Raw genomic sequence first — 26,432 nt, forward strand, 5'->3', positions numbered from 1 at the left:
GGCACCGAGCTTTGCAGAAGCTGGGTTTGAAAACAAAGGGAATGAAAGAATGCAGGCACCTGAAAGACATGGCGAACATGCAGGTGCAATGCTTAGGTTCCGCTCTGTGCCACATCAGTGCAGATAACAGATCCACCAAACAAGAGATGTACTTTGTTCAGTCCACGACAGCTCTGAATCTTTCCTGGGAGCCTGTAAGGGCCTCGGTCTGGTGCCAGATGACTTCCCACTACACACCCAGCCAACGGTAGGAGTGACACACATCGGAGACACTCAGGGATGCAAGACCTGCCAGGTGCCGGCTAAACCTACAGAGGTGCCCTACCCCCGCTGGAGAAGAATGCTACTAGGCTGGAGGAGTGGCTGCTGCAGCTCTTATTGTCAACCACCTTCAGTACGGCTAGATCTCCTCTTCCAATGATGGCGGGACCTCCCCACCACATTCACCTTGTGCCAGGTGCAGCCCCCTATGCCTGCCACACCCCCGCAGTTGTCCCAAAACACTGGGAGGCTGAGGTGAGGACGCAGTTAAGAGAAGATATTGACAGGGATGTCATTGAGCCAGTCCCTGCTGGGGAGGCCACGGACTGGTGTGCTAGAATGATGGTGATGTCAAAGAAGAACGGCCATCCCAGACGCACCGTTGACTTCCAACGCCTCAACACGTGCTGTAAGGGGGAAACGCACCACACATCTGCACCTTTCGACTTGGTTTCTGGGGTGCCAGTACACACTTACAAGACAGTCGCTGATGCACTCTGGGGATTTCACCAGGTGGAGCTGGACATGGAAAGCCAACACCTCACCATCTTCTTAATGCCGTGGGGCTGTTTCAGATACCTGAGAACACCCAGGGGACACTGTTTGGCTTCTGATGCGTACAGCAAGCGCTTCGATGATGCCATCCAGGACATCCCACGCAAATACAAGTGCATGGATGACACACTACTCTACAACACGTGTGGAGGATGCATTCTGGCATACGTACAAATTTTTGGACACGTGTGCCAGAGCCAGAATCACCTTAACCCCTTCACTTCAGCCGGACGAAAACAGCACCCCGCGCCGTATCCACGATCGCCATGCGCGCCAAATTTCAACCAAATTTCAAATGTCGCTATTGAATATAACAAGTTTTCAGCCATAAACTCAACTTCAATTAGCAAATGATTGGAACACCCCAAACTGAATCACTTAACTGTTAACTGTTATTATAGCGCTAGTTAACCCCTTAACCCCTTCACTACGGCCGGGCCAAAAGAGCATCCTGTGCCGTATCCGGGATCGTTGCGCGCGCCAAATTCAAATGGCGCTATTGAATATGACAAGTTTACAGCCTTAAACTCAACATAATCATCATGTATTACATATGAAAACATGCAGAATTAAACGGTGCACATAAAGACACATAAATTAATTGATAATTTTGAGATGTAAGCATAAATATAGAGATAAAATAACTTGTATATTGGCTAAAGCGGGCCAGGACGCAGTATGCGCATCCTCGGATATGGTATGGGGCACACAAGGACGCAGTATACGCGTCCTCGTGTTTAAGGGGTTAACTCCGGCGACGCCGACGTTGGCGTTCGACGGGCGTCCAACAGCGTCACCGTGTGGAAAGGGTTAGTCCTCTTCTAAACCTCTTACTCCTTTTCCATTTCCTCTTAATCCTCTTCTAAACCTCTTAAGAGGAAATGGAAGAGGATTAAGAGGAATTTAGAGAAGGATTGAGAGGTTTAGAAGAGTATTAATCCTCTTCCATTTCCTCTTAACCCTTTCCATACTGTGACGCCGACGTCTGCGTCACAGATGGAAAGGATTAAGAGCAGAGAAAGGAAGACGAAGTGAAGGAGGCAGAGCCTAGACATAGTCCCAGACCAACAGACCAACAGACAAGTGTGATGAGGCAGTTAAGATTCACTCATTCCTTGGGGCTTATGCCATATAGACCTCTTGCCAAGTTTAGTAGGCGTTTCACCAAGGGCTAATATGAACTGGGATGTGTTCTGAGCTCCAACAATGTGTCAACCTCGTCTGGGGGAGGAAGTGCCACATGCACCCCTGGAAACAGTCCAGGTGAAGACTGACCCCCAAAAAACTTGTAACCCCTCAGGCACTCATCACCTCCACCCTTCCACTATGCTGGATCTCTTTTATGTATTTTTGGGATAGGTCAGTCTGGTGTTTCTAATAGGTAATTAAGTAGGAATTAGACAGAGTGGTACGTAATTTTTGGGTGTCACCTCTTGTTCATTATATCAGTTGTGGCAGCATAATAAAATTACATCCTTTGTTTAGTTGCAGTTTTCAATCACAACATCTCTGGTTTTCAGCACATTGCATGTGTCGGTGGCACCAATACATAATTACAAGACCACAGTAAAATTTGGCACTACATATGCAAATAATGTAAAAGTACTCTTTTGTTCTTTTGTTTTATATAAACAAGGTAGCACAGGAAAACAAAGTAGATAAAAGTACAGCATGACATTTATATTACAGGTAAGATTGAAGAAACAAGAGGTGACAAGAAGAAAAGGAAAGAGCTCATAAAGCTAAGTTACAGAGATGGTGATGAGAGCGACCAGCTGTTTGCAGTGAACAAGAAGGGCACCAAGCTGTCTCAGATAACACTCAAAACATGGACGAAGGAGAAGACCACCATGCCTCTTGATATCCACTTTGAAGCCAGAAATTTTTTTAAGTAGGTTTTTGTTCAACATTGGTTTGTTAAAATTGCTGTTCTTTCACATTTTTTTACTTTATATTTTGTTTTCAAGTATTAACTTGGAGTCTATGGCTTTGTGATAAAACTAAGTAACAACCCCTTCATCACCAATGAAAAGTAGAATTCTAAACTAATTAAAGTAACTCCTCTGCTGAGTTACCCTTGTAATTCATGAAAAATTTTGGCTGAAGGACTGGTGAATCATTTCTGTAATTTTAACTACATTGATAAATTTGCAGGGCTTTATTTTTTCAGTTTTTATTGTTTTTTGTGTGTGACTCATATCAATTAGTTAACAAAGTGCCAACTGACCATTAGTTATGACCAAAGATTAATGGCATGATCAGATATTTTAATTTATACTAGTGACCTAATACCATTGTGTCTTGTACATACCATAGCTTTTTATATTTTTTATACTATAGCCTTTGAGCTGCCTCCCTTGCTGTAAAAAAAAAAAAAAATACACAAATATATATAACAATTTTATTTATAATTATTAGCATCAGACCTGTGCCAATACAATTTTCAAGGAGAAATGGATGGCATGAGTGAATATGGAGATTCTATTTCTCCATATTGTCTTGCAGCTTCTTTTCATAGGAAATTTTATCCATTAAATTTTATTTCATTCAAAACACCTCTCATGGTCAAAATCTATCTGAGCTTGTACAGAAAATAATATAAACACCTTAAATAATAGTGTAAAAGTAAATATAAACTCCCCCTCTGAAATTGGGTGGAGCAGCTAAAAATGTTGGTTTGGGAGTATGTTTTGATGTGAAGGGATGGTGTGCATTCAGTAATGAAGGGTGTATGTACTGAATATTAGTGAAGGTTCTACTTCAATAGATTATCATTAGTATGGATGACAAAGCACACCAAGAGTAGAGAACATGTACAACATTTACAATTACAGATTATTTGGACGCCCAGCCGTCATCATACAGAGGCAAAGAAAGGCAGCCACTGTCGATGAGAGTGTCAATGAGTATAACTACGACAACCAGAATGACCGAGAAAATTTCTGTGCTCAGGTATGGACATGTAAACTTTGCATATTTTGGTATTTAAAAATGTATCAAGGGAGTAGGCTACCACTCACATACTGCAATGGGTACAAGCCACTCCCAATGAGGTATACATGAGAGTTGATAGAGTGATGCAAGCTTATTGAAGAAATCCCTCATGATCTATTGACTAAAGGAATATAGCCCTGTTAAGTGAAGTGCAATATAAGAGCCCACTGTGAAAAAGTGACCATGAAGTGCTACAAATAGAAAAAGGTGCACCTAACATCACTAAATGTCGGGTACAAACTTGGCGAAGGGACTGTTTTTGTGCCTCGAGTGATGGTAGTGGGCTAAAGAATACCCTATCCTTTTTTTTCTTCTTTTTTTTATATAAATGATCCATGAGACATCCTCGAGTTAAATCAAAGTATGTGCTTATCTTTGTATTCATTTATACACACAGTGGTAATATTTCTGTGGTGTCTGATTCTCTTGATTGAGTAAAATTCTATGGTGATAAACAGTCACAAATTATTGTCACGAGTTAAATTGAAAGTAGTACGTAATGTAAGTTATGCCTCCATGAAATATAAACAAATAGATAAATATGAAAGCTCACAAAGTTACAGTAAGTGACATCACCTGCTTTGCACAGTAAAAATATGCTTATTTAAGGAATCTGATTACTGCAAAATGGCGTGCGTTGCTGCCTCGGGCCATAGTTGTCATATAAAATATGAAAGTATTTTCATATTATTGTTCTGTTGTTTATTCAATGTTTTGTTTAACCCTTACATTACGGCGATCGTTTATATAAGTGCGCTACCACACGCCCCAGCCGTACGGGGATCGTATATATAATCATCACGCTCTACACTCCCTACGTTTCAAATATACCGCCAGTTCTTGACTCAGAAGAATGGTGGAGGCATCTGGCATCTGTACACACTCTCATTTGTCTCCAGCACTCGGCCTACCGAGGGCCACAGATCATTTCCCACTTTTGTTCGGAATACATCTGGCATGTCACGTGACGCGTCAAGCAGTTCCTCCGCTCCGGGCGGGAGAGCGCGGGCGAATCAAGGTGACAGTGACTCTCATGACTTCTATGTTAGTGATATTGACAGTGATACTAGTGAAAGTGACTGGCTGATTTTGGAGACATTAGCCAAGGAAGCAGTGATAGTGATGCACCGCCTGCCTCGCAGCCTCTCCCTCCCCCTGCCCCGAGTTCTTCAAGACGGAGGCGTGGCCGTATTTCCTCACGATCTAGGATTACTGCATCAAGAGGGCGCTCCTCTCACTGGGTTGACAAGGAATGCCTATTTCTCTCAGTTGCTTGTGTGTGTGTGTGTGTGTGTGTGTATGTATGTACATAATGTGCTAGTGCAGATATACATATATTGTATGTCATAAAATGGAAAATTTTGACTCAGTCATGGAGAGAGAGAGAGAGAGAGAGTGGACATGAACAAGGGTGTCTTATCACTTTTGTGAGAGAGAGAGAGAGAGAGAGAGAGAGAGAGAGAGAGAGAGAGAGAGAGAGAATGGGCACATCACTAACTTTTTTGTCTTTTTTTGTGGTTTAGCATCTTTACTTTTTATTTATCTTTATTCATCTTTTTTTTTTGGGGGGGGGAGTACACCTGGGCAGGGGCATACAGGTGTTTTTTTGGCGGGTGGGCACTTGTTCGGAGGAACCCGGTGAGGCGGCATGTCCAATATCAGTTTCAATTTGCCGCCTTTGATTACATAGTGGCCAGCAACCCGGTACCTTCGGACCGTCTCATTAGCTTGCTTGAGTTGCTTGATGAGCTGCCTCAGCTCCTGTACTTCACCCATGGCTGAGAAACAAATAAAAAAAAAAAAAAAGCCAACTACGATAAAATTTGCTTAGTATTACATGTTTTGTGGAGCAGGAGAGCTGAGAAACATCTTACCGGCAGGGAAGCAATGCTGGGACTGCCTTGTCAAGCTGTCATAACACTGCTACGAGTAACAAACTCGTATTCTAGTTGTAACTTCTCTCTCTCTCTCTCTCTCTCTCTCTCTCTCTCTCTCTCTCTCTCTCTCTCTCTCTCTCATAATAATGCTATACTTGCATTAGAGAGAGAGAGAGAGTGGGGTGCTTCCCCGCGACGCGTCACGACCACGAGAAAATGCGCAGTATTTTCGGCTGTCATAACTTTTTTATTATTATTAAGAGAGAAGTTTTATTACACCACCATATATACTACATGATTATAAATTTATTACAAAGAAGAAAGACGCCATTTCCACCTTTTAAATGTCTAAATTTTCCCCGTGCACAGCATCCAGAGAAATATATCGCCACCCGTACTTTAAGGGTTAAGAAAAAAATACTCATAATTTTGGTTAGTTTTTGGTTATAAGGATTCTTTACAAAATACAATTACAGTCAAACCTTGGTTTACAAGTGCCTTAGTTAACGAGTGTTTTGATTTACAAGCAAAAAAAATCACAAAAAGTTGGGGCGCATTGGCAGTGGGGCGCTTCAAGTGTAAATCTTTCCAACTTTCTGATATCCTTCTTTTTGTGAGGCGCCCACACAACTGCAGCATATTCAAGTCTTATCAGTGTTGTTATTATTTTCGTCATCATTTTCTTATCTATATAATGAAATGATACCCTTATATTTTGCATCATCCTGTCGGTTTCTCCAAATAACTTGTTTATATGCTTCTCTGGAGATAGTGTGTCCTGCATCGTTACTCCCATCTTTTTCTTCATGTACCACCTTTAAGTTTTCTTCTCCCATCCTGTATGTTTTCCTCAGTCTTTTTTTTACTTTTCCCCATTTCCATAACATGACATTTGTTTGCATTAAATTCCATCTCCCATAACTGGCTCCATCTATACACTCTATCCAGGTCTTTTTGCAGTTCTTCACAGTCTTCCTCCGTCTTCACTTTTCTCATTAACTTTGCATCGTCTGCAAAAAGACTCATATAACTTTTTATACCCATCGGCATATCATTTATATATATTATGAACATTATTGGTGCCAGAACTGAGCCCTGAGGAACTCTGCTCTCTACCCTCCTCCAATTTGATTTCTCCTCTCTAATCACCATTCTTATTTCTCTTCCTGTTAAGTAATCCTTTATCCACTCGATGACCTTTCCGCCCATTCCTCCCCATTTCTGTAGTTTCCAGATTAACCTCTTGTGGGGAACCTTGTCAAAAGCTTTTTTCAGATCTAGATATACACAATCAACCCATCCTTCTCTTTCTTGCACCACGTCTATTGCTCTTGAGTAGAAACATAGTAAGTTGGTGACACACGATTTCCCTTTTCTAAATCCAAACTGTCCTTCATTTATCATGTTTCCCTTTTCTAAATGTTCAACCCATTGTTTTTTTTATTATACTTTCACAGATCTTGCACATTACACTTGTTAAAGAGACTGGCCTATAATTTAATGGCTCAGTTTTATAACCACTTTTACAAATTGGTACAATGTTTGCTCTCTTCCACTCTTAAGGCACTTTTCCTGTATTTATAGAGCATGTTATTGTATCATATATTGGTTCCAATAATTCATTTTTACACTTTTAGCACTTGACCGGAGATTTCATCCAGTCCCATAGCTTGCCTTCCAGCTAAAGTTTCCATCAGCTTCAACAGCTCCCCTTTTTCAACCTTTATATAATTTAGCTTCCCTTCATTACAGTTTTCGTGACCCCAGTCAAAGTCGGTCTCTTTCGTAAATACTTTATGAAAAAAATTATGTAATATTTCTGCAATTTCTTCGTCCTTCTTGTAGAATACATTTTTTTCTTTTAGCCTTTCCACTCCTTCATTTCTTTTTAGTGTCCCATTTATGAATTTATAAAACATTTTTGGTTCTTCCTTACAACTAGAAACTATTCTTTTTTCAAATTTAGCTTCCTCTTCTCTCCTTATTTTCACATATTCATTTCTTTCTTTTTATATTTGTCTGTTATTCTTATTTGTTTTTTTTCTTTAAATTCCTCCATGCCTTATTTCTGTTTCGTTTTGCTGTTTCACACCTCCATCCAAACCATGTTTTCTCTCCTTTAGCTTTTACTGTATAGTATGGAACATATATCTCTATTCCTCTGTTGTAAATATTCATAAAAAGGTCATATTTCTTTTGAATGTTAGTACTCCTCTTCATATCACTCCAGTCTACCCCAGAGAAGAAAGTCTTGAGTCCAACATAATCTGCCTTTGCAGAGTTTTTCCTTTTTTCCTTATATGCCTCATCTCGATGTTCATATCCGTCCATAGTTTTCATCTCTAATAGCTCATGGTCGCCCTTTCCCAAGGGGCACTCGTGACTGACTTCTTCATCTAGTTCAACATTTCTTGTGAAAATTAGGTGTAGTCTCGATGGTTGGTCATCCCCTCTCAGCCTTGTTTTTCCTTTGACCCACTGTGTCAACAGGTTATCTGTTGCCAGCTTCAATAGTTTACTTCCCCAGGTATTTTCTCCACCCTCCATTGCATAGTCTTCCCAATTCACCTCTTTGCAATTGAAATCTCCTGTTAATATTACCTTTCTACTAATCTTTATTTCGTCTGTCAGTGCCCATACTGTTTCTTCCAGCATAGCGTTGTATCTTACTTCATTCCAACTTTTGGTTTTTGGGGGACATAGGCTGTTATTATGTTAGTCTTTTCTCCACTGTTTGTCAATATCTGCACCGCCATCACTTCTGCACTGTCCTTTCCATATCTCACTTCCGTCACTTTCAGGCTTTGTCTCGTCATTATCATCACTCCTCCTCCCTTTCCTTCTTTCCTCCAAATGTTGTACTTGCTTTTTCCATCCAGTATATGAGTTCCAATTCCTTTCCAAGTTTTGTTTCAACTATACATATAATATCTGGATCCCTTTCCCTTAGATAATCAACTAGTTCAATTTTCTTTGATACAAGACCATCTATGTTTGTGTACGCAATCTTTAACCCGCCGTCTGCCGGCTATTTGAAGACCTGTAGCCAACCCCAGTGCCTTTTTTTTTTTTCAAAATTACCTTTAGATAGGTTCAGAATCATGCAAAACATGGAAACATCAATATAAGTACTCACCGAGAAGCCTGGAGATGAATTTTTTTGCCTCCGTTATGTCTCGTCGTCCGTGAAAAAAAGTATGCGCAGGATCCATTTTTTTTTTTTTAACACTAACACATGTTTTTTTTTTCGTATTTTTTGTACTTACTCACACACAACCAATTGTTCTGAGTTTTTACCACCATGATGATGGTAGAGCAAGCAACGCGCAAACTCGCTTTCGCTTTTTTGGCGGCGCGATGGTCTCGCACCTGCTTTTAAATCTTTTCTCCTTTCTCCCTTTCTTTCCCTTCCTTCTATCAACACCATTAGTCCCTCTCTTCACCTCTTATCCATCACTTCAGTTTTGTGTTCTTCATTCACCCAAAAAAATTCTTCTTCCTCTGATCTTTCCTCATTCCTTTTTATTGCTTCATTTATTAATTCCTTTACCTTCATTCTTTCATCCTCTCATATTTCTCCTCAAAAATATTTGTTTGTATTCTTCAGAATTGTTCAATTTCCACGACTTATTTTGGATGGTTTCTGTTGTTATTTGGGATCTTAACTTAATCATTAATGGCCTGTTCTTTCCTTCCTCATACTTTCCCAATCTTGTTATTTCATCTACTTCTTCCTCAGTCTTTTCCTCCGCTTCAGTATTCATGTTTTTCAGTATACTTTTCACCTTACTCCTCTCATAACTTTCCCGCTGGTTCTTCACTGTTTTTTTTTTTGTTTTGTTTTGTTTTTTTAACACCAAACAATATAACACATTTTTTCTTATCTGCCATGTCCCTCACCATTAATTGTTTCTTTATTTCTCAGCACATTTACAACTCCTTTTTCTATATCTTGTCTCTGTTCCTGTTGTTGTTGCTCTGGTATTTCCCTGAAGCTCGTTTTTTCCATGTCCTTCTCACTTCTCCACTCCTTCAACTCATCACTGGCTACATGTTTGATCCATTCCTGAACCCTTGCACCCACGTTTTGCTGGTCATTTCCTATTTTCTCTGCTACCCCTCTCTTTATCATTTCTTTCATCTTCTTCACCATGTCTTCATTTGTCCAAATCACCCCTCTCTCTCTCTCTCCATTTTCATAATCTTTATCTCATGGCCTTTTTCTAGTTTTTCCTTTTTCAGCTTTGCTATCTATTTCTGTTTTTCCAGCTGTTTCTTTGTCTCATCATTCCTTCTCTTAGCCTTGTCATCCCTCTTCTTGACCTCAGTTAATGCTTCAATGACTGTGTGTGTGTGTGTGTATTTACCTAATTGTATTTTCCTAGTTGTGAAATACAGGAAAAGAGCCGTACTAGGCTCGTGCTGTCCCGTCTCCATAACGCTTATTATCCAGTTTGGCTTTAAATTCATGAATCGTTTTTGCACACACAGTCTCCTCATCAAGTCCGTTCCATGTTGTTATGCTTCTGTATGGAAAACTGTATTTCTTGATGTCTCTCCTACAGTCGCTCTTCTTCAATTTCTTATCATTGCCTCTTGTCACACTTCTGTCACGTACCACTAGGTCTTCCCTGTCCAATTTCTCCAATCCCCTTGTATCCTGTACAATGCTATTAGGTCCCCTCTCTCTCTTCTGCTCTCCAGTGATGTTAGTCCCAATTTCTCCAGTCTTTCTTCATAAGTACGTTCTCTCAGAGTTTCCGGTAATTTAGTCGCTGCTCTTTGTATTCTTTCCAACTTTCTAATTTCTTTCTTCAATCTAGGTGACCACACTAATGCTGCATATTCCAGTCTTGGACGTATCATCGATGTTATTAGTTTCTTCACCATTTCTTCATCTAAATATGTAAATGCTGCTTTTATGTTTCTAAGAAGATTGTATGTTTCCCCAGTTATCCGGTCTATATGTTTTCCAAAGGATAACTTGTCTGTTATGATCACTCCCAGATCTTTTTCTTCATTTTTTTTCATGATTCTTTCATTACTCAGAGAGTAGTTCCCCGATATTCATCTACTGCTCTTACCAAACGCCATCACGCTACCCTTCTCTGTATTGAATGTCATTTCCCATTTGCATGACCATTCGCTTATTCTATCAAGATCTTGGCTCAGGGCCACACAGTCATCTTCATTAGCCACCCTCCTCATTATTTCAGCATCATCAGCAAACATATTCATATAGCTTGTCACCCCTTCTGTCATGTCATTAATATAAATTACAAAAATAATCAGAGCCAGCACTGATCCTTGGGGGACTCCACTCGTCACTTCCATCCAGCTTGATTTATTATTCTTAATTACTGTTCTCATTTCTCTCTTCGTCAAAAAGTCCATAATCCAATCCAATATTGAACCACCCAGACCTCCAACATGATTAAATTTCCATGTTAATCGCTTGTGTGGTACTTTATCAAACGTCTTCTTTAAGTCCAGATACACACAAACTGCCCAACCGTCTCTTTCCTGTATTATATCAACTACTCTTGAATAGAAGCTAATCAGATTAGTTACACAAGACCGTCCTTCTCTGAATCCGAATTGGCTATTTGTTATTGTACTGTTTTCTTCTAAATACTCCACCCATCTGATTTTTATAATTTTCTCACACATCTTTGCTACTACACTTGTTAATGACACTGGCCTACAGTTCAACGGGTCTTCCTTACTTCCTCCTTTATGTATTGGGACGATGTTAGCCCTCTTCCAGTCTCTCGGTACCTTCCCTTGTGCTAGTTAGACATTAATCAAGTTGCTCAACTTTTCAGCTATTTGTTGGTTACACTCTTTTAGCACCCAATGTGATATACCATCCGGTCCTGCTGATTTCCTCGCATCCAATTCTTCCAATAATTTTCTAACTTCATCTGCTGATGTTTGTATTCTCTCCAGACCCACTCTATTCCCCGGCACTGCATCTACACCTTCAAACTCACTCTCCCTTGTGAACACTGTTTGGAAACAGTTATTCATCACTTCTACTATTTCACTTATACTATCAAAAGTTTCATCATTAACTTCAAGTTTTTGAATCTCATCTCTATTTTTCAACTTTCCATTTATGAACTTATAAAACAGTCTCGGCTGGTCTTTGCATTTATCCACAATATTTTTCTCAAAATTCCTTTTTCTTCTCTTCTTACTTTGACATAAGCATTCCTCTTCCTTTTGTACTCCTTCCATAGATCCATCCTCCTATTTTTTCTCCATTTGTTCCATGCCTTCTCCTTATCCTGCTTGGCATCTTCACACTTTCTATTGTACCACTCTTCTCTTGATTTCTGGCCTTCTTTCATCCTTGGTACCCACTTTTCCACTCCTTCGTTGTAAATCCGTAGAAAGATAGCCCATTTTTCCTCCACATTTTCAGCCTAAAAAAAAGTATCCCATTGCGCTTCTTCAAAATGTTTCCCAAGTTGTTCAAAATTTGCCTTATTAAAGTTGAACCATTCTTTCCTTTAGTCCTCATTCCTGATTATTTTACCTCCTTCTCGTAATATGTACTTGATAAGTACATGATCGCTCTTCCCTATAGGGCTCTTATTCATAGTTCATCTCCTCTATGGCATCTGGCTCCCTGGTGATTATGAAGTCCAATCTAGATGGTTCATCTTTTCCTCTGAATCTTGTATTTTCCTCCACCCACTGTGTGAGGACGTTATCTATAACCAATTCCAAAACCTTGTGTGAGTGAGTGTGTGTGTGTGTGTGTGTGTTCATATAATCTAATGGGGAAGGAGAAAGGGAGGAAGAGTGATAGAGTGAGAGATAAGACTAAAGATAAGAGGGTGTGAGAAAGGAGGAAACAAGGGAAATGAGTGGAGGAAATGGGACGGGAAAAGAAGAGAGAGGTAGGGAGGGTCAGGTAAAGGTGAGGAAAGAGGGGAGAGAAAGGGTGTGAGTGGGAGGGAAAGAAATTAAAAGAGAAAAACTGGGAGGGAGGGGAAAGGAAAAGAAAAAAGAAATGAGAAGGAAGGAAAAAAATACGGGGACGGAGAGGGAGAAGAAAGAAAGGAAGTGGGGAGGAGTGAACCAGGGAAAAGACTAACGGAGCAATAGGCCGCGACGGAAAAAAAAATATAGGTGGGTGACGTAGGTGCTTATTTAGGTGTGTTCCTACTTATGTTGATTTATATCGTATTAATTTTTTAGGCTCGAAAATGCTTATTTTACCGCAAAAATATTTGAAATAATAGATATATAAAAATACCTATAAACCACAAAATCCCGCAATATAGCAAAAAATCCACGATATGATACAATTTAAAAAATACGCGAGACCGCGATAAGTGAACTGCAATATGACGAGGGATTACTGTAGCGCTAAACTCGAAGATCACGAAACTCGGGGTACTGAAAACAATGAAAAAGCACTTTTTGGTTCCGACCCGTGGAGAAACTGACTTTTTTTTCGACTTTACTCCATTGTTATCTCAAAATACGTAGCTTGGTAAAAGGAAGAAAATAGGAAGTGAGAACGGGTCATTTTGAAGCTGCAGTTGAAGGCGGCTGCCTTACAATTGGCTGGCAGTTCTGAAAACACACTTGTGATTCATCGAGTCCGATGACGTCATCGAGGGTGCTCACCCAATCAGCAGCCTCGCCACCTTAAGGCGGTGTCACACTGACCAATTTCCTCCAACCATTGGGGCTACAGCGCCCAACTAGGAGCGAGTTGTCGGTTGTCCGTAAGCTGGTGTCACACTGGGCCTCTTTCCTCCAGCTGCGTTGGTGGTAGGAGCAACCGGCAACTCCAACTTTTCCGGGTGTGCGTCACACATGTCCATGGTCGGTTGCCTGTAAACAAGGCAGTCGCCCCATAAACCACATGGCGTTGTCTGCTAAAGTAAGGGCTGTCACGGCTTGTGCTGCCATTACCCATGTTATGAACATGTTGCTGCAGTTAAATGGAAGGAAGAAGCGGTTGTGAGCACGATTATGGCTTCAAAGACGGCAGGACAGGAGTGTTTACCCAAAACTCGTCAGAGAACTGGATAAATTTCCAGAACGTCGCCCATGGGACACTGTTGGACGAACCTATTTTTTCTGGTAGTTTTCGGTGTGTTATGAAATAATCTGCTAACCGTTTCTGTCACAAATCATTTAATCACTAATATAATAATATAATAATGATTGACTTTTCACTGTCTGTTGTACATGCACCCACCGCCGCAGTGGCAAAATAGCTCACAGAGAGATTCAATTTGCTTACTGTTTCCGTATTTCACTCACTGCTCACAAAGATCACAAGTGGGCAAACTATAACAAAACCAGGCACATAAATCTTTTTCCTGCTGTGTATTCACACAACGCTCATATGTGGTGGACAGCAGAGCGAGTTATTTCAGCGAGGAGATATTTCTCGCAACATCGGCCAGCATAGTGGACAACCGCTGCCGCCATGTCCCGTCCAGCACCAAGAACACAACACCGGGAGTCCTACAATTTTCATAGACTGGAGAAAAAGGTTTTTAGATTGTGGTTCCACAGCACAAATATCAGATAGTAAACAAAGCAGCTCTTCCAGGCCACTTTACGAGTCTCTTTGTGGGCCATCTTCTACTGCTCCTCACTTCTCAGCCACTGCCGTTGTGTTTGTTTACATACAGCCGCGCAGTACCCATGTACCCACGCTCGTACCCACAACCATTTTCCATTCGTAAGGACAACTGACAACTCACTCCTGGTTGGGTATATGGGGAACCACAGTTGCCTATAGCCCCAATGGTTGGATGGAAATGGCCAGTGTGACACCACCTTTTAAGGCAGCGTGCATGATGCCGACGATAGGTAGACGTGACCCGTACATGTCAAAGCAGCGCGAAACTCGGGGTAGTAATGCACGAGAGTCAGAATGGTGAGAATTTAGGACTGAGAGCGAAACTCAAGGATCACGAAACTCGAGAGGGTACGGTATGTATATATATATATATATATATATATATATATATATATATATATATATATATATATATATATATATATATATATATATATATATATATATATACAGTAATCCCTCGCCATATCGTGGTTCACTTATTGCGGTCTCACTGTATCGCGGATTTTAAAATTGTAAATATTTAGTTTAGTATCGCGGATTTTTCGTTATATTGTGGAATTTTGCAGTATAGAGGTATTTTATTATATATATTATTTTACTTATTTTGCAGTAAAAGAAGCATTTTCTAGCTTAAAAAATTGTAAACAATATAAAAAAATTAAGAAAGTATTAAGAAGAATATATTAAAATAATATTAAATTGAAATGAAATACGTAGCGTATTGCAGATGAGTAGACAAAGACTCGCACGTATGTAAAATGCAGCTACAGCCACTTCCGCTTGAGCTAGTTTGCCCACGTGTGATCGTACACGGCACACTATTGGCTGATGGATGGGAGGCGACCAACCAGAGCACTGTGTTCTGTATCCTGGGCGCTGATTGGTTCAGCGACTGTAGCATTTGTTAGTTCGTGAGTGGCTAGCTTGAAGACAAAGGGAGAGTGCGTTACAGCTGGCTACCGTCAAATGCTCGAGAAGTTGGCAGTGAGGACCCAGACAGGATGAGGCAATGACTACACTTGAACAAGACTAAAGTCCTAAACTTGCTCAAAATGATTACTACAAGCTTATCTAGTTTCGTGGAACTCTTTGTGGTACTGGAATAAACATGTGGAGAGCTACTGAACCGAACAGCCGATACGCTGTTCTTCTTCTTGTGACCACGACTTACTGACCACACGAGTAACCGACATGTTGGTGACTTAGTTTCTGACTAGAATTTCGATGAGTTTCCCGTGAAATGTAGCTAATTTTGAATCTCTTGAAAAACTAGTGGATGGGTGACTTTGTTCACACGGGCTGAGGCGAGATTCACAGATAAGCATGCTTATATAAATAATATATATAAAATATAATATATAAATTATATAAATAATAAAATAAACATAAGGTAAGCATTAACGGATTTTTACCTATCGGGGGTTCTGGAACCTAACCCCCGCGATAAACGAGGGATTACTGTATATGTATATATATATATATATATATATATATATATATATATATATATATATATATATATATATATATATATATATATATACAGTGGTATCTTGGAATACGAGTTTAATTCGTTCCAAGACCGAGCTCATAAACCAATTTACTCGTATTCTAAAACGACTTTTCCTATTGAAATTAATGGAGTTCCACTTCATTTGTTCCAGGCCCAAAAAAAATTGAAAAAAATTAAATATATAGGTATATTTTTTTAGAATTACACAAACAATACAACTTCGTATACATTAACTTACCTTTATGTTGATAAATTGAAGACTTCATGGGCTTGATGTGGAGGTGGGGAAGAGGAGTGGGGTTACTGTGGGGAGAGAGTCCTCTGAATCAGAGGAGCTCTCAGAAATTGTGGATGTAGAACGACCGTACTGCATAGCAAGCTGAGACACACGAACACCCCTTTCAGACTTTTCAATGATCTCTTTCTTATCTTCTATTGTTATTGATCCTTTTTTCCTTCTCTCACTGCCTTCAGTGGCACCTGTCTTCCTCTTGGGTGCCATTGTGTGTTATGTGGGTGAAAATACTCAAAGAAGTGATCAGAAAGCACGTCAGTTCACCCGCCCAACCTCAGACAAACACTGACTGTGTACATGTGCTCGGCCGACCAATAACTTGGGCGGCTGCCACGAGATTGCAGTCGCTGCACAGGATTTTCAAAACAGTCACAGGCGGATGCTTGCCATTTCCTCACATTTGCTCGTATTCTAGTTTATCGCTCGTACTCTAAATCGATTTTTTACGAGTTGAAATGCTCAGATTCTAATTTACTGCATACACTAAGTTACTCAGATTCGAGGTTCCACTGTATATATATATATATATATATATATATATATATATATATATATATAGTTCTATATATGTATATATATATATATATATATATATATATATATATATATATATATATATATATATATATATATATATATATATATATATATATATATATATATATATCATAGCTGGGCACGATAACAGAAAACCTTATTCCCGGTAACCGATAACTGATAATGAAAAACCTTAACGGCGATAACCGATATTCGTTAACTAGAGACACAAATATAGGCGATAACCGATAACCGATACCCGATATAAATCCACAATTCCGATACTAGCTAGCGATAAGTCCGATAGGCGAAAACGATACTATATTGATATTTCAGATCGAACAACATTGCTGAATTAAAATTTTCATTATCTGTATTTTAGGAAACTTACAAAACCTTAAAACCACATGTTGACACGTACATATGGACGGTAATACTAGAAATGCCTGAACCGGTGTTGTGTTATTTGGCGTCCCCACCGTCAAAAATTGTTTACAAACACTGGTCTCTAAATCAGTGCATGCTCAGACCAGCAAGCGTAGACCTGTACAGTCTCACAAAGCTTTTAAACCGCAATTAAGAGTTGCTGGAAGGCTGAATCAGACATATCGTACCACTACCACTATCCTCACTGTTTTTAGAAGGACACTCTGTACGAGTTGTATTTATATGTACTACATAGTGTACATCGTTCTAGAAACAGCGAGGATGGTGGTAGTGTATGTTTGATTCAGCTTTCCAGCAACTCTTAATGTGTTGAAAAAGCATTGTGAGACTGTATAGGTCTACACTAAATGGTCTGAGCATGCGCAGTTCACGAGAGACCAGTGTTTGTAAACAAAAGCGCCAGCTTTTGACATGGGACACCAAATAACACAACACCGGGTGCCTTCAGTATCATGGCATGCTCACAAACGAATATGGAATATCAAATTTGAGGCAGTGAATAATCATTATGGGGGCAAAGTTAAATGATTTTTCTCTATGATATATTGATTTTTGAGTAGCATAAAAAAAATAACCTAGTGTTTTAATTTTCATGATCTAAGTATGAAATCTCATCACCGAAGATATTTCATACCCCGAAGTTTTTTCATACAACACCGGGCCACGCATGCGCAGTAGGGAGACAACGTTTTTTTTTTGAGAGGCGGAAAAAAAGTAGCGATTATCGCTAGTTTGGTTACAAAAGTAACGATATATGAGATATATATATATATTTAAATATAAGTATATATGGTCGATATATATATATATATATATATATATATATATATATATATATATATATATATATATATATATATATATATATATATATATATATATATATATATATATATATATATATATATATATATATATATATATATATATATATATATATATATATATATATATATATATATATATATATATATATATATATATATATATATATATATATATATATATATATATATATATATATATATATATATATATATATATATATATATATATATATATATATATATATATATATATATATCTATATATATACAGTACCCTTTCAAGTTTCGCGCTATCTGAGTTTCGCGGTTAGTCCTAAATTCTTACCATCCCGACTTTAGCGCATTATCACCCAACATTGTTGCTATGGCAAGAGAGAGAGAGAAAACAAGTCGTTTTGAAGCCGCAGTTGAAGGCGGCTGCCCTACGATTGGCTGACAGTTCTGAAAACACGCTTGTGATTCGCTGGGAATCAGATGACGTCATCGCCGATGCTCGCCCTATCAGCGGCTTCACTGCCTTATGGCGGTGTCACATTGGCCGTTTTCGTCCAACCGTTGGGGCTACGGGCAACGCCCATACGCCCAACCAAGAGCAAGTTCTCAGTTATCCGTAAGCTGGTGTCACACATGGCTTTTTCTTCCAACCGCGTTGGCGCCAGCTAGGGCAACCGGCAACCCCAACTTTTCCTGGTGTGTGTCACACACGGCCAAGGTCGGTTGCCCGTATCCACAGCCACAACATAAACAAAGCACTTGTGTAGTGCGGTGACTGTGCCTGATGAACGAGCCTCCCATAACCCACTTAGCCAGTGGGATACCTCTTTGGCCGACTCGGTAAGGGGCGGCTCTCCCGTCACTTTGGTCGCGGGTTCAATCCCAGGCAGCCGGCGAATACTCTGATCTTGATTAATTTCTCGTGTGTTTCGATACACGCAGAGGACGTGTTGGGAAATAGAAAAAGAAAATAAACTCCCAGGGCATCACAGTGGTGGTATAGCGGTGGGCATCCTCTCCTGCAGTTCTGTTGAGTTTCCCTGAAGGGGTAACAGGTAGGATGGCCCATGCTCCGAGGGTAATAGAAAATGGGAAGCGTTGGAGGTATGTCTCTATGGGGACATTCTGAAATAGTGCACCAAAATGGGTCACAGTCTTAAGGTCTCAACACACAGAAATTAATCTACATAGAGGGGAGAGTTGTGTAGTGCGGCGACCATGCCTGATGAACGAGAGCCTCCCATAACCCACTTAGCCAGTGGGGTACCTCTTTGGCAGACTCGGTAAGGAGTGGCTCTCCCGTCAAGTTGGTCACGGGTTCAATCCACGGCAGCTGGCGAATACCCTCACCTTGTCTTGATTAATTTCTCGTGTGTTTCGATACACGCAGAGGACATGTAGGAAAATAGATAAAGAGAAAATAAACTCCCGGGGCATGACACTTGCCCTGTATCAACATGGCGCTGTCTGCTAAAGTAAGGGCTGTCGCGGCTTATGCTGCCATTACCCAAGTTATGGACTTGTTGTTGCAGTTAAATGAAAGGAAGAAACGGTTTTGGGTGTGGCATGCCTGTGGTTCCTCCATGCCAGTTCTCATTGTCACCACTGCGCGTGCTTGGCCAACCCACCCATCTTGACTCAACCACATAAACACATGAATCGAATAAAACACACACACACACACTCGCCACCATCACGTAAACAAGAACTGGCGGCTGATTTCTCCGGATTCGAGGAAAACAGTGAGTTGCAAAATAGATTATTGCAGAGAAGGGTGAAAGGGTTGGAGAGTGATTTGGAAGTGAAGATGAAGATGGTGAGTGAGTTGAGAAGGGAGAGAGAGGACGACAAGAGAAGGATAAGTGATTTAGAAGCAGAAGTGAAGGAACTCAACATTCACCTGATAAAATGCTCCGAGGGGATAAAGGAAAACGTGGATTTGGTGGAAAAGATTAATGAGGAGCGGAATAAGTTGGAGGAGAACCGAAGGGATGAAAAAGTGGAAGTGGAGTAAAGAGCCAAGAATTTGGAACAGGAAGTTGATAATGGTGGAGAGATGGTGCAGAGTGGGAATGTACAGAGCTTTAAGGAGATTGTGGAGGAGCAGTTGGAGGAGAGGATGGCTGAGAAGGTGGTGAAGGTAATCAAAGAAAATGAGGCACTGGTAAGAGGCACGGTTGAGAAAAAGAGAGTGTCATTGTGTTCGGGGTCAAGGAGAAGACCCCAAGCAAATCTGTGAGGGAAAACAACTTGAAAGATGTAGTGAGGAAGATCGTGAAGAGGGTACAAGAAGAGGGAATTGAGACCTGGTGAAAGATATAGATGACTGTCATAGGATTGGAAAATACAGTGGAGAAAAGATAGACCAATTAGGATTCGATTCAAGGCACAGAGCGAAGCAGAAGAGGCCCTAGCAGAAGCTTGGAAGCTAGCGGGAGAAGAAGACACCAAAATGATGTGGCTGAGGAAAGATCTGAATGAACAAGAGAGAGACAAGTTAATGAACTTAAGAGGTGAGGTTCGCGATTTAAATGAGAAGAGATCGGAAGAAGAGAAGGAGTTTTTTTTTAAGAGTAATGGATATGAAAGTGAGGAAGTGGTTCATGGTGACGAGAGGAAGGAGATAAAAAATCTAACAGAATATCAATGGAATAGTGTCATCGTGGATAGAGTTTAATGACTATTTGAGAGACAGAGAACCTGGTATTGTGGGGCTGACGGAAACCAAGTTGTGTGACCCAATTGAGGTGGTGGGGATTGGAGAAGGTGCATACAATATATGGAGGAGAGACAGAAAGAGAAAACAGGGAGAAAGTGTGATGTTGATGGTAAGGAAAGGCATTAGGGTGGAGGAGGTGATTGAGGGTGAAGGCTTGGCAGAGGTACTGAAAGTGAAAATTGTGGGTGCTGAAGGAAGAAGGAGGCAGTATGTTGTAGGGTATGTGCCTCCAAGAACCAATGCATGGAAGGCCTGAGAATATGAACAAATGATACAAGACACAGTGAGTTGCCTGGATGGAATGTTAAGAGAGGGTGAGAAAATAATTTTAATGGGTGATTTTCATTGCAAAGAGGTAGAATGGGAGGATTGGCAGATGCAGGGAACAGAAGAGTCGTGGGGAGGAAGACTCCTGCAACTGGCAATGGAACATGTGCTGACGCAATAGATTAAGGAACATACCAGATTTGAGAAAGAAGGAGAGGCATCAAGATTAGACCTGGTTTTTACCAAGGAACTGAAAGTAATAGAAAATATTAAAATAGACTGCCCAATAGCAAAGAGTGACCATGCGATTGTGGAATTTGAAGTAAAAGAAAAGAGAACGATTGACCGAAAAGAGGATCACAAAATAGGGAGAAGTAACTACTCTAAGGAAGCCATTTTTGTTTGTGAGAAACATCTGCCATGGTTCATGATGAGTCTGGTGTGTGCGTGCGCGTGTGTATATCTTTGTTGTTACTCGATCCACATGTTTTTGTGGTCGGAGTCTAGATGGGTGGGTTGACCGCTCACGCATAATGGTGACAATGAGAACTGGCACGGAGGAACCACAGACACGCCACACCCACAACTGTTTCTTCCTTCCATTTAACTGCAGCAACAAGTCCATAACTTGGGTAATGGCAGCACAAGCCACGACAGCCCTTACTTTAGCAGACGGTGCCATGTTGATATAGGGCAAGTGCTTTGTTTATGTTGTGGATGTAGATACGGGCAACCGACCTTGGCTGTGTGTGACGCACACCCGGAAAAGTTGGATTTGCTGGTTGCCCAAGCTGCCGCCAACCCAGTGGGAAGAAAAAGGCCCAGTGTGACACCAGGTTATGGAGAACCGACAACTCGCTCCCGGATGGGCGCACAAGCGTTGCCAGTAGCCACAACGGTTAGAGGAAAATGGCCAGTATGATCTTGCCCCAAGGCAGCGAGGCTACTGACCGGGTGAGTGCCAGTGATGATGTCATCGGACTCCCAGCAAATCACAAGCGTGTTTTCAGAGCTCAGCCAATCATGAGGCTTCATCTTTGCCTTTAAAACGACCCGTTCTCTCTTCCTGTTTTCTTCCTTTTTACAAGGTACGTATTTTGAGATAACAAGGAAGTAAAGGAGGAAAAAAGTGAGCTCCGGGGGGCAGCATGAGCCAATTATAATGGCGCCACTATAAATAGTTTCCTGTGCCATGACGGGCTCGGGGCCGACCATCAGGCCCAGATGAATAGTCTACCAGCGCCATAGGCCACATGTAAAATTTATTTTTTAAATCTCCACGGCTCGGAACAGACAAGCGCTTCTTCAGTGTTTTCAGTACCTCGAGTCTCACGATCCTCAAGTTCAGTGCTATACCTTCGGAACGAAGCGAGCGCAAGACTCGAAAGGGTATTTAAAAATCCTAAAAAAATCTTCTTAGAAAATCCACATAAAACCAAAACCGAACTATTGGAAACCGTACTATCTGAGGGACAACTGTATATATATATATATATATATATATATATATATATATATATATATATATATATATATATATATATATATATATATATATATATATATATATATATATATATATTTAGTACATATATGATGCTAGATGGTTGGGCTACTCCTATACTTGTGTATATATATATCTTGAGTTTAATGTGTGATTTAGAATCTAAGTACTGACTATATTTACAGGATGACAATGTTAGTGTTTATGGTGAAGCTTCAACTGCTGGGTATGATGTGACCGATCTCTTCAGTGAAACTGCCATCGGCTCTCAAACAACAGTGGGAGATGACTTGGAAAACAAGACATCAGATTTTCTCGGCAATTTGGTTGCAGCACCCGATAAGGTTGGTACTGAAGTTGTTTCATACTCTCTAAATATAAATTCTCTGCATGTTTAAAAACACTACTATATACATTATGCAAGCACCATATTTTCAAAGTTTAGTATTGTAAGATTTGACACAAATGTGATTTTTTTAATAATTTGTTATCCATGGAATATCAGTTCCCATAATTCATATCTCATATCTTCCTCATTGAGACAGTATTCTAAAATCTTGACAGCAGTCCCCATTTGTTTCCTCACAATTTCTCCTTTTGGAGTTGAAGTTCAAAGCTAACTATTGTGTCTGTCTCCAACATCAATTTCTCTCGTACCCACAACCTAGAATTATCAGAAATCTCATTATCTGCCTTGTATGTATGTCAGTTTGTCTGCCTGTACTCTAGTTGAACTGGCTCAAGTTTGTATAATACTTTTTAAATAATGAAGTGGAGGACATCATGATGAATCTGTTAAAGAAGCCTATAATATATATCTCCTGGAGGATGGAATATGAGGAAATTCCATATTTGCTCCTGACTTATAGTACAGTAATCCCTCCTCATACATAAATGCTAGGTTCCAAATTAGATTGTGCATAAGGATAAACCATAGCTGGGCACAATAACAGAAAACCTTATTCCCGATACCCAATAACTGATAATGGAAAACCTTATCAGTGATAACCAATATTCGTTAACTGGAGACACAGATATAGGGGATAAACGCTAATCAATACCCGACATAAATCCACAGTTCCAATACTTGATAGCGATAAGTCCGATAGGCGAAAACGATACTACTATAAAAAAAACATAAATGAATTAAAATTTTCATTATTTGTATTTTAGAAAACTTACAAAACCTGAAAACCACTAGAAACGCCTGAACCGGTGTTGTGTTATTTGGCGTCCCCACTGTCAAAAGCTGGTGCTTTTGTTTACAAACACTGGTCTCTCGTGAACTGCGCATGCTCAGACCAGCAAGCGTAGACCTGTACAGTCTCACAAAGCTTTTTAACTGTAATTAAGAGTTGCTGGAAGGCAGAATCAGACATACAGTACCACTACCACCATCCCCGCTGTTTCTAGAACGACGCTCTATACGAGTTGTACAGGTAACTCTCGATTTACGTAAGTATTGTGTCCTTGAAGAGGTCGCGTAAATCAAAAACAATGTAAATCAAACAAGAGGTAGGTTTCTATCGAAAAATAAATATTCACTTCATTTAGTGGAGAGAGAGAGAGAGAGAGAGAGAGAATATCCATATCACCGAGATATCCACTCAGGCATTCAGTCTCAGCCTCAATCGTGTGAGGAAGAAACGAGGGACACCATGAGCGACTGGCTAGTATTGGTACCGGTACCGAGCAGTCTGGTACCGGTACCGTACCGTATAGCTGGTACCGTCAGTAACGGTACTGGTACCGGTACCTGCCCACCCCTATTGTTGAGTAGCGTGGCAGCGTGGGTACTGTATTGTTGTTCAAGTGGTTCGCGGGAAGAAGTGAGCTCAGCTGTGTGGCTGCGGCGCCGTGTGAGTCCAGTTGCGTGAGACATCTGGTGGCCACTCCATAAAATATCGTGTATAAGTGAAAAAATGTGTAAATTAAACATTTATTTGGATTTTGGACCCCGCGTTATTTAAAAAACGTGTAATCCAAACTCACGTAAGTCGAAAGTTACCATTTATATGTAAAGAGTGTCGTTCTAGAAACAGCGAGGATGGTGGTACTATATGTCTGATTCAGCCTTCCAGCAACTCTTAATGTGTTAAAAAGCTTTGTTAGGCTGTACATGTCTATGCTGACTGGTCTGAGCATTCACAGTTCACGAGACCAGTGTTTGTGACGATGGGACACCAAACAACACAACACCAGGTGCCTTCAATACCATGGCATGCTCACAAACGAATATGGAATATCAGTATCTTCATCTATTCAAAAGCCTTAGGCCTTGGTGTTCTTGCTCATCTTCAACTCTGTGGTCTTAGGGAGGCAGGGCAAGCAATCGAAGACGTAGCTGTTACCAACCATCTTTTTATATCGAACCCACTGGTCAAGGAATGGCCAGGGTGACTGAAACTCAGGCTCACTTGAGTGACTACACCCCACTGACTCTCCTTGTGACGACGCCGACGTGGCTGCCATCACTACTTATTCAGTTATTCTTACTTATCACCATTAACACTTTAACAGTCACTTCATTAAAGAAGCACTGAAGCACTGGGAACCGGAACACTGGCATTCACTCCGTCACTCGAGACACAGCTGAGAGGCCACGCGCCACGCCGCCACGTGATTGATAACACAAGCCACAGGTCTCTGTTTGCGCTCTTTACAACGGGATCACAAATTACAGGCAGTGAATAATAATTTTGGGAGCAAAGTTAAATTATTTTTCTCTTTGATATAATGATTTTTGAGTCTAACATAAAAAAATAACCTTGTGTTTTAATGTTGATGATGTATGAAATCTCTTCACCAAAAATATTTCATACCCCGAAGTTTTTCAAACAACACCGGGCGCCGAGCCACGCATGCACAGTAGGGAGGAGACAACTTTTTTTTTATGAGAGGAGGAAAAAAGTAGCGATTATCACTAGTTTGGTTACAAAAGTAACGAAGATACCAATAAATATACAAATAAGTAGTGGATGGCCGATAACCCGATTTTGTTATCAGCGATAAAGTATTGCAATAACTTATCGCTATAACGCCCAGCTATGGGATAAACAGTGTATAGCATGCAAGTATAGTATACACTGGGTAGTGGTGTCATGCCCCAAGATTTGATTTTCTACTTTTTTACTACTCAATAATCCCCACACGTCCTCTGCGTGTATCGAAACACACAAGAAATTAATCAAGACAAGGTGAGGGTATTCGCCGGCTGCCTGGGATTGAACCTGCGACCAGTGTGATGGGAGAGCCACTCCTTACCGAGTCGGCCAAAGAGGTACCCCACTGGCTAAGTGGGTTATGGGAGGCTCGTTCATCAGGCATGGTCGCCGCACTACAGTGGCAGAAAATAAAGTTTAGCCTCTTCTACTCAAAGTACAATTGCGAGCAAATTAGTCGAGGCCACCTTGTCCACCAACATTCTGGTGTTGTATCTGGTAACTGTGAACTGGACCGAGATTCAGTTGTCTGCTCAGGCAAAATAAATCCAATGATAGATTGTCATTATGGAGGTTTAACTGGTCTCCAGACAATATTATGCATGTAAACATATTGTACTGATAATAAATGATTAACCCCTTAAACACGAGGACGCGTATACTGCGTCCATGCATGCCACTTACCGTATCTGAGGACGCACATACTGCGTCCTGGCTCGCTTTAGCCATATATACGAGTTATTTTATCTTTTTATTTATGCTTACATCTCAAAATTACCAATTAATTTATGCTTCTTTATGTGCACCATTTAATTCTGCATGTTTTCATATATATAATACATAATGATCATGTTGAGTTTATGGCTGAAAACTTGTTATATTTGTTGTAACCCGTAATCCGGGTCACACAGGGGAGACGACACACTGTTTGTACTAGTGACACTTGACTTAAAATTCTGGTACTTTAGGAGTATTTAAAGGAGTTCATAAATGGGGTGATGAACTTTCTTATATGTATTTTATTCTACCTTAATACTACTTAATATTACAGAGGGTAAAAATATTGTTTAAACCAGCGAC

At 40.3% G+C, this 26,432-nt stretch overlaps 1 protein-coding gene across 1 annotated transcript in view; it reads left to right on the forward strand.

Annotated features, from left to right (window-relative positions):
- Window positions 1-26,432, forward strand: part of LOC126981364 (condensin complex subunit 2-like) — a 161,175-nt gene that overhangs the window by 96,461 nt on the left and 38,282 nt on the right. The window contains exons 7-9 of the mRNA XM_050832386.1: window positions 2,506-2,707; window positions 3,651-3,768; window positions 22,596-22,754. Of these exons, the coding sequence (XP_050688343.1) occupies window positions 2,506-2,707; window positions 3,651-3,768; window positions 22,596-22,754 (479 nt within the window). The remainder of the gene's footprint in view (window positions 1-2,505; window positions 2,708-3,650; window positions 3,769-22,595; window positions 22,755-26,432) is intronic.

The sequence above is a fragment of the Eriocheir sinensis genome, chromosome 47 (genome assembly GCF_024679095.1).
Source record: "Eriocheir sinensis breed Jianghai 21 chromosome 47, ASM2467909v1, whole genome shotgun sequence".
NCBI lineage: Eukaryota > Metazoa > Arthropoda > Malacostraca > Decapoda > Varunidae > Eriocheir > Eriocheir sinensis.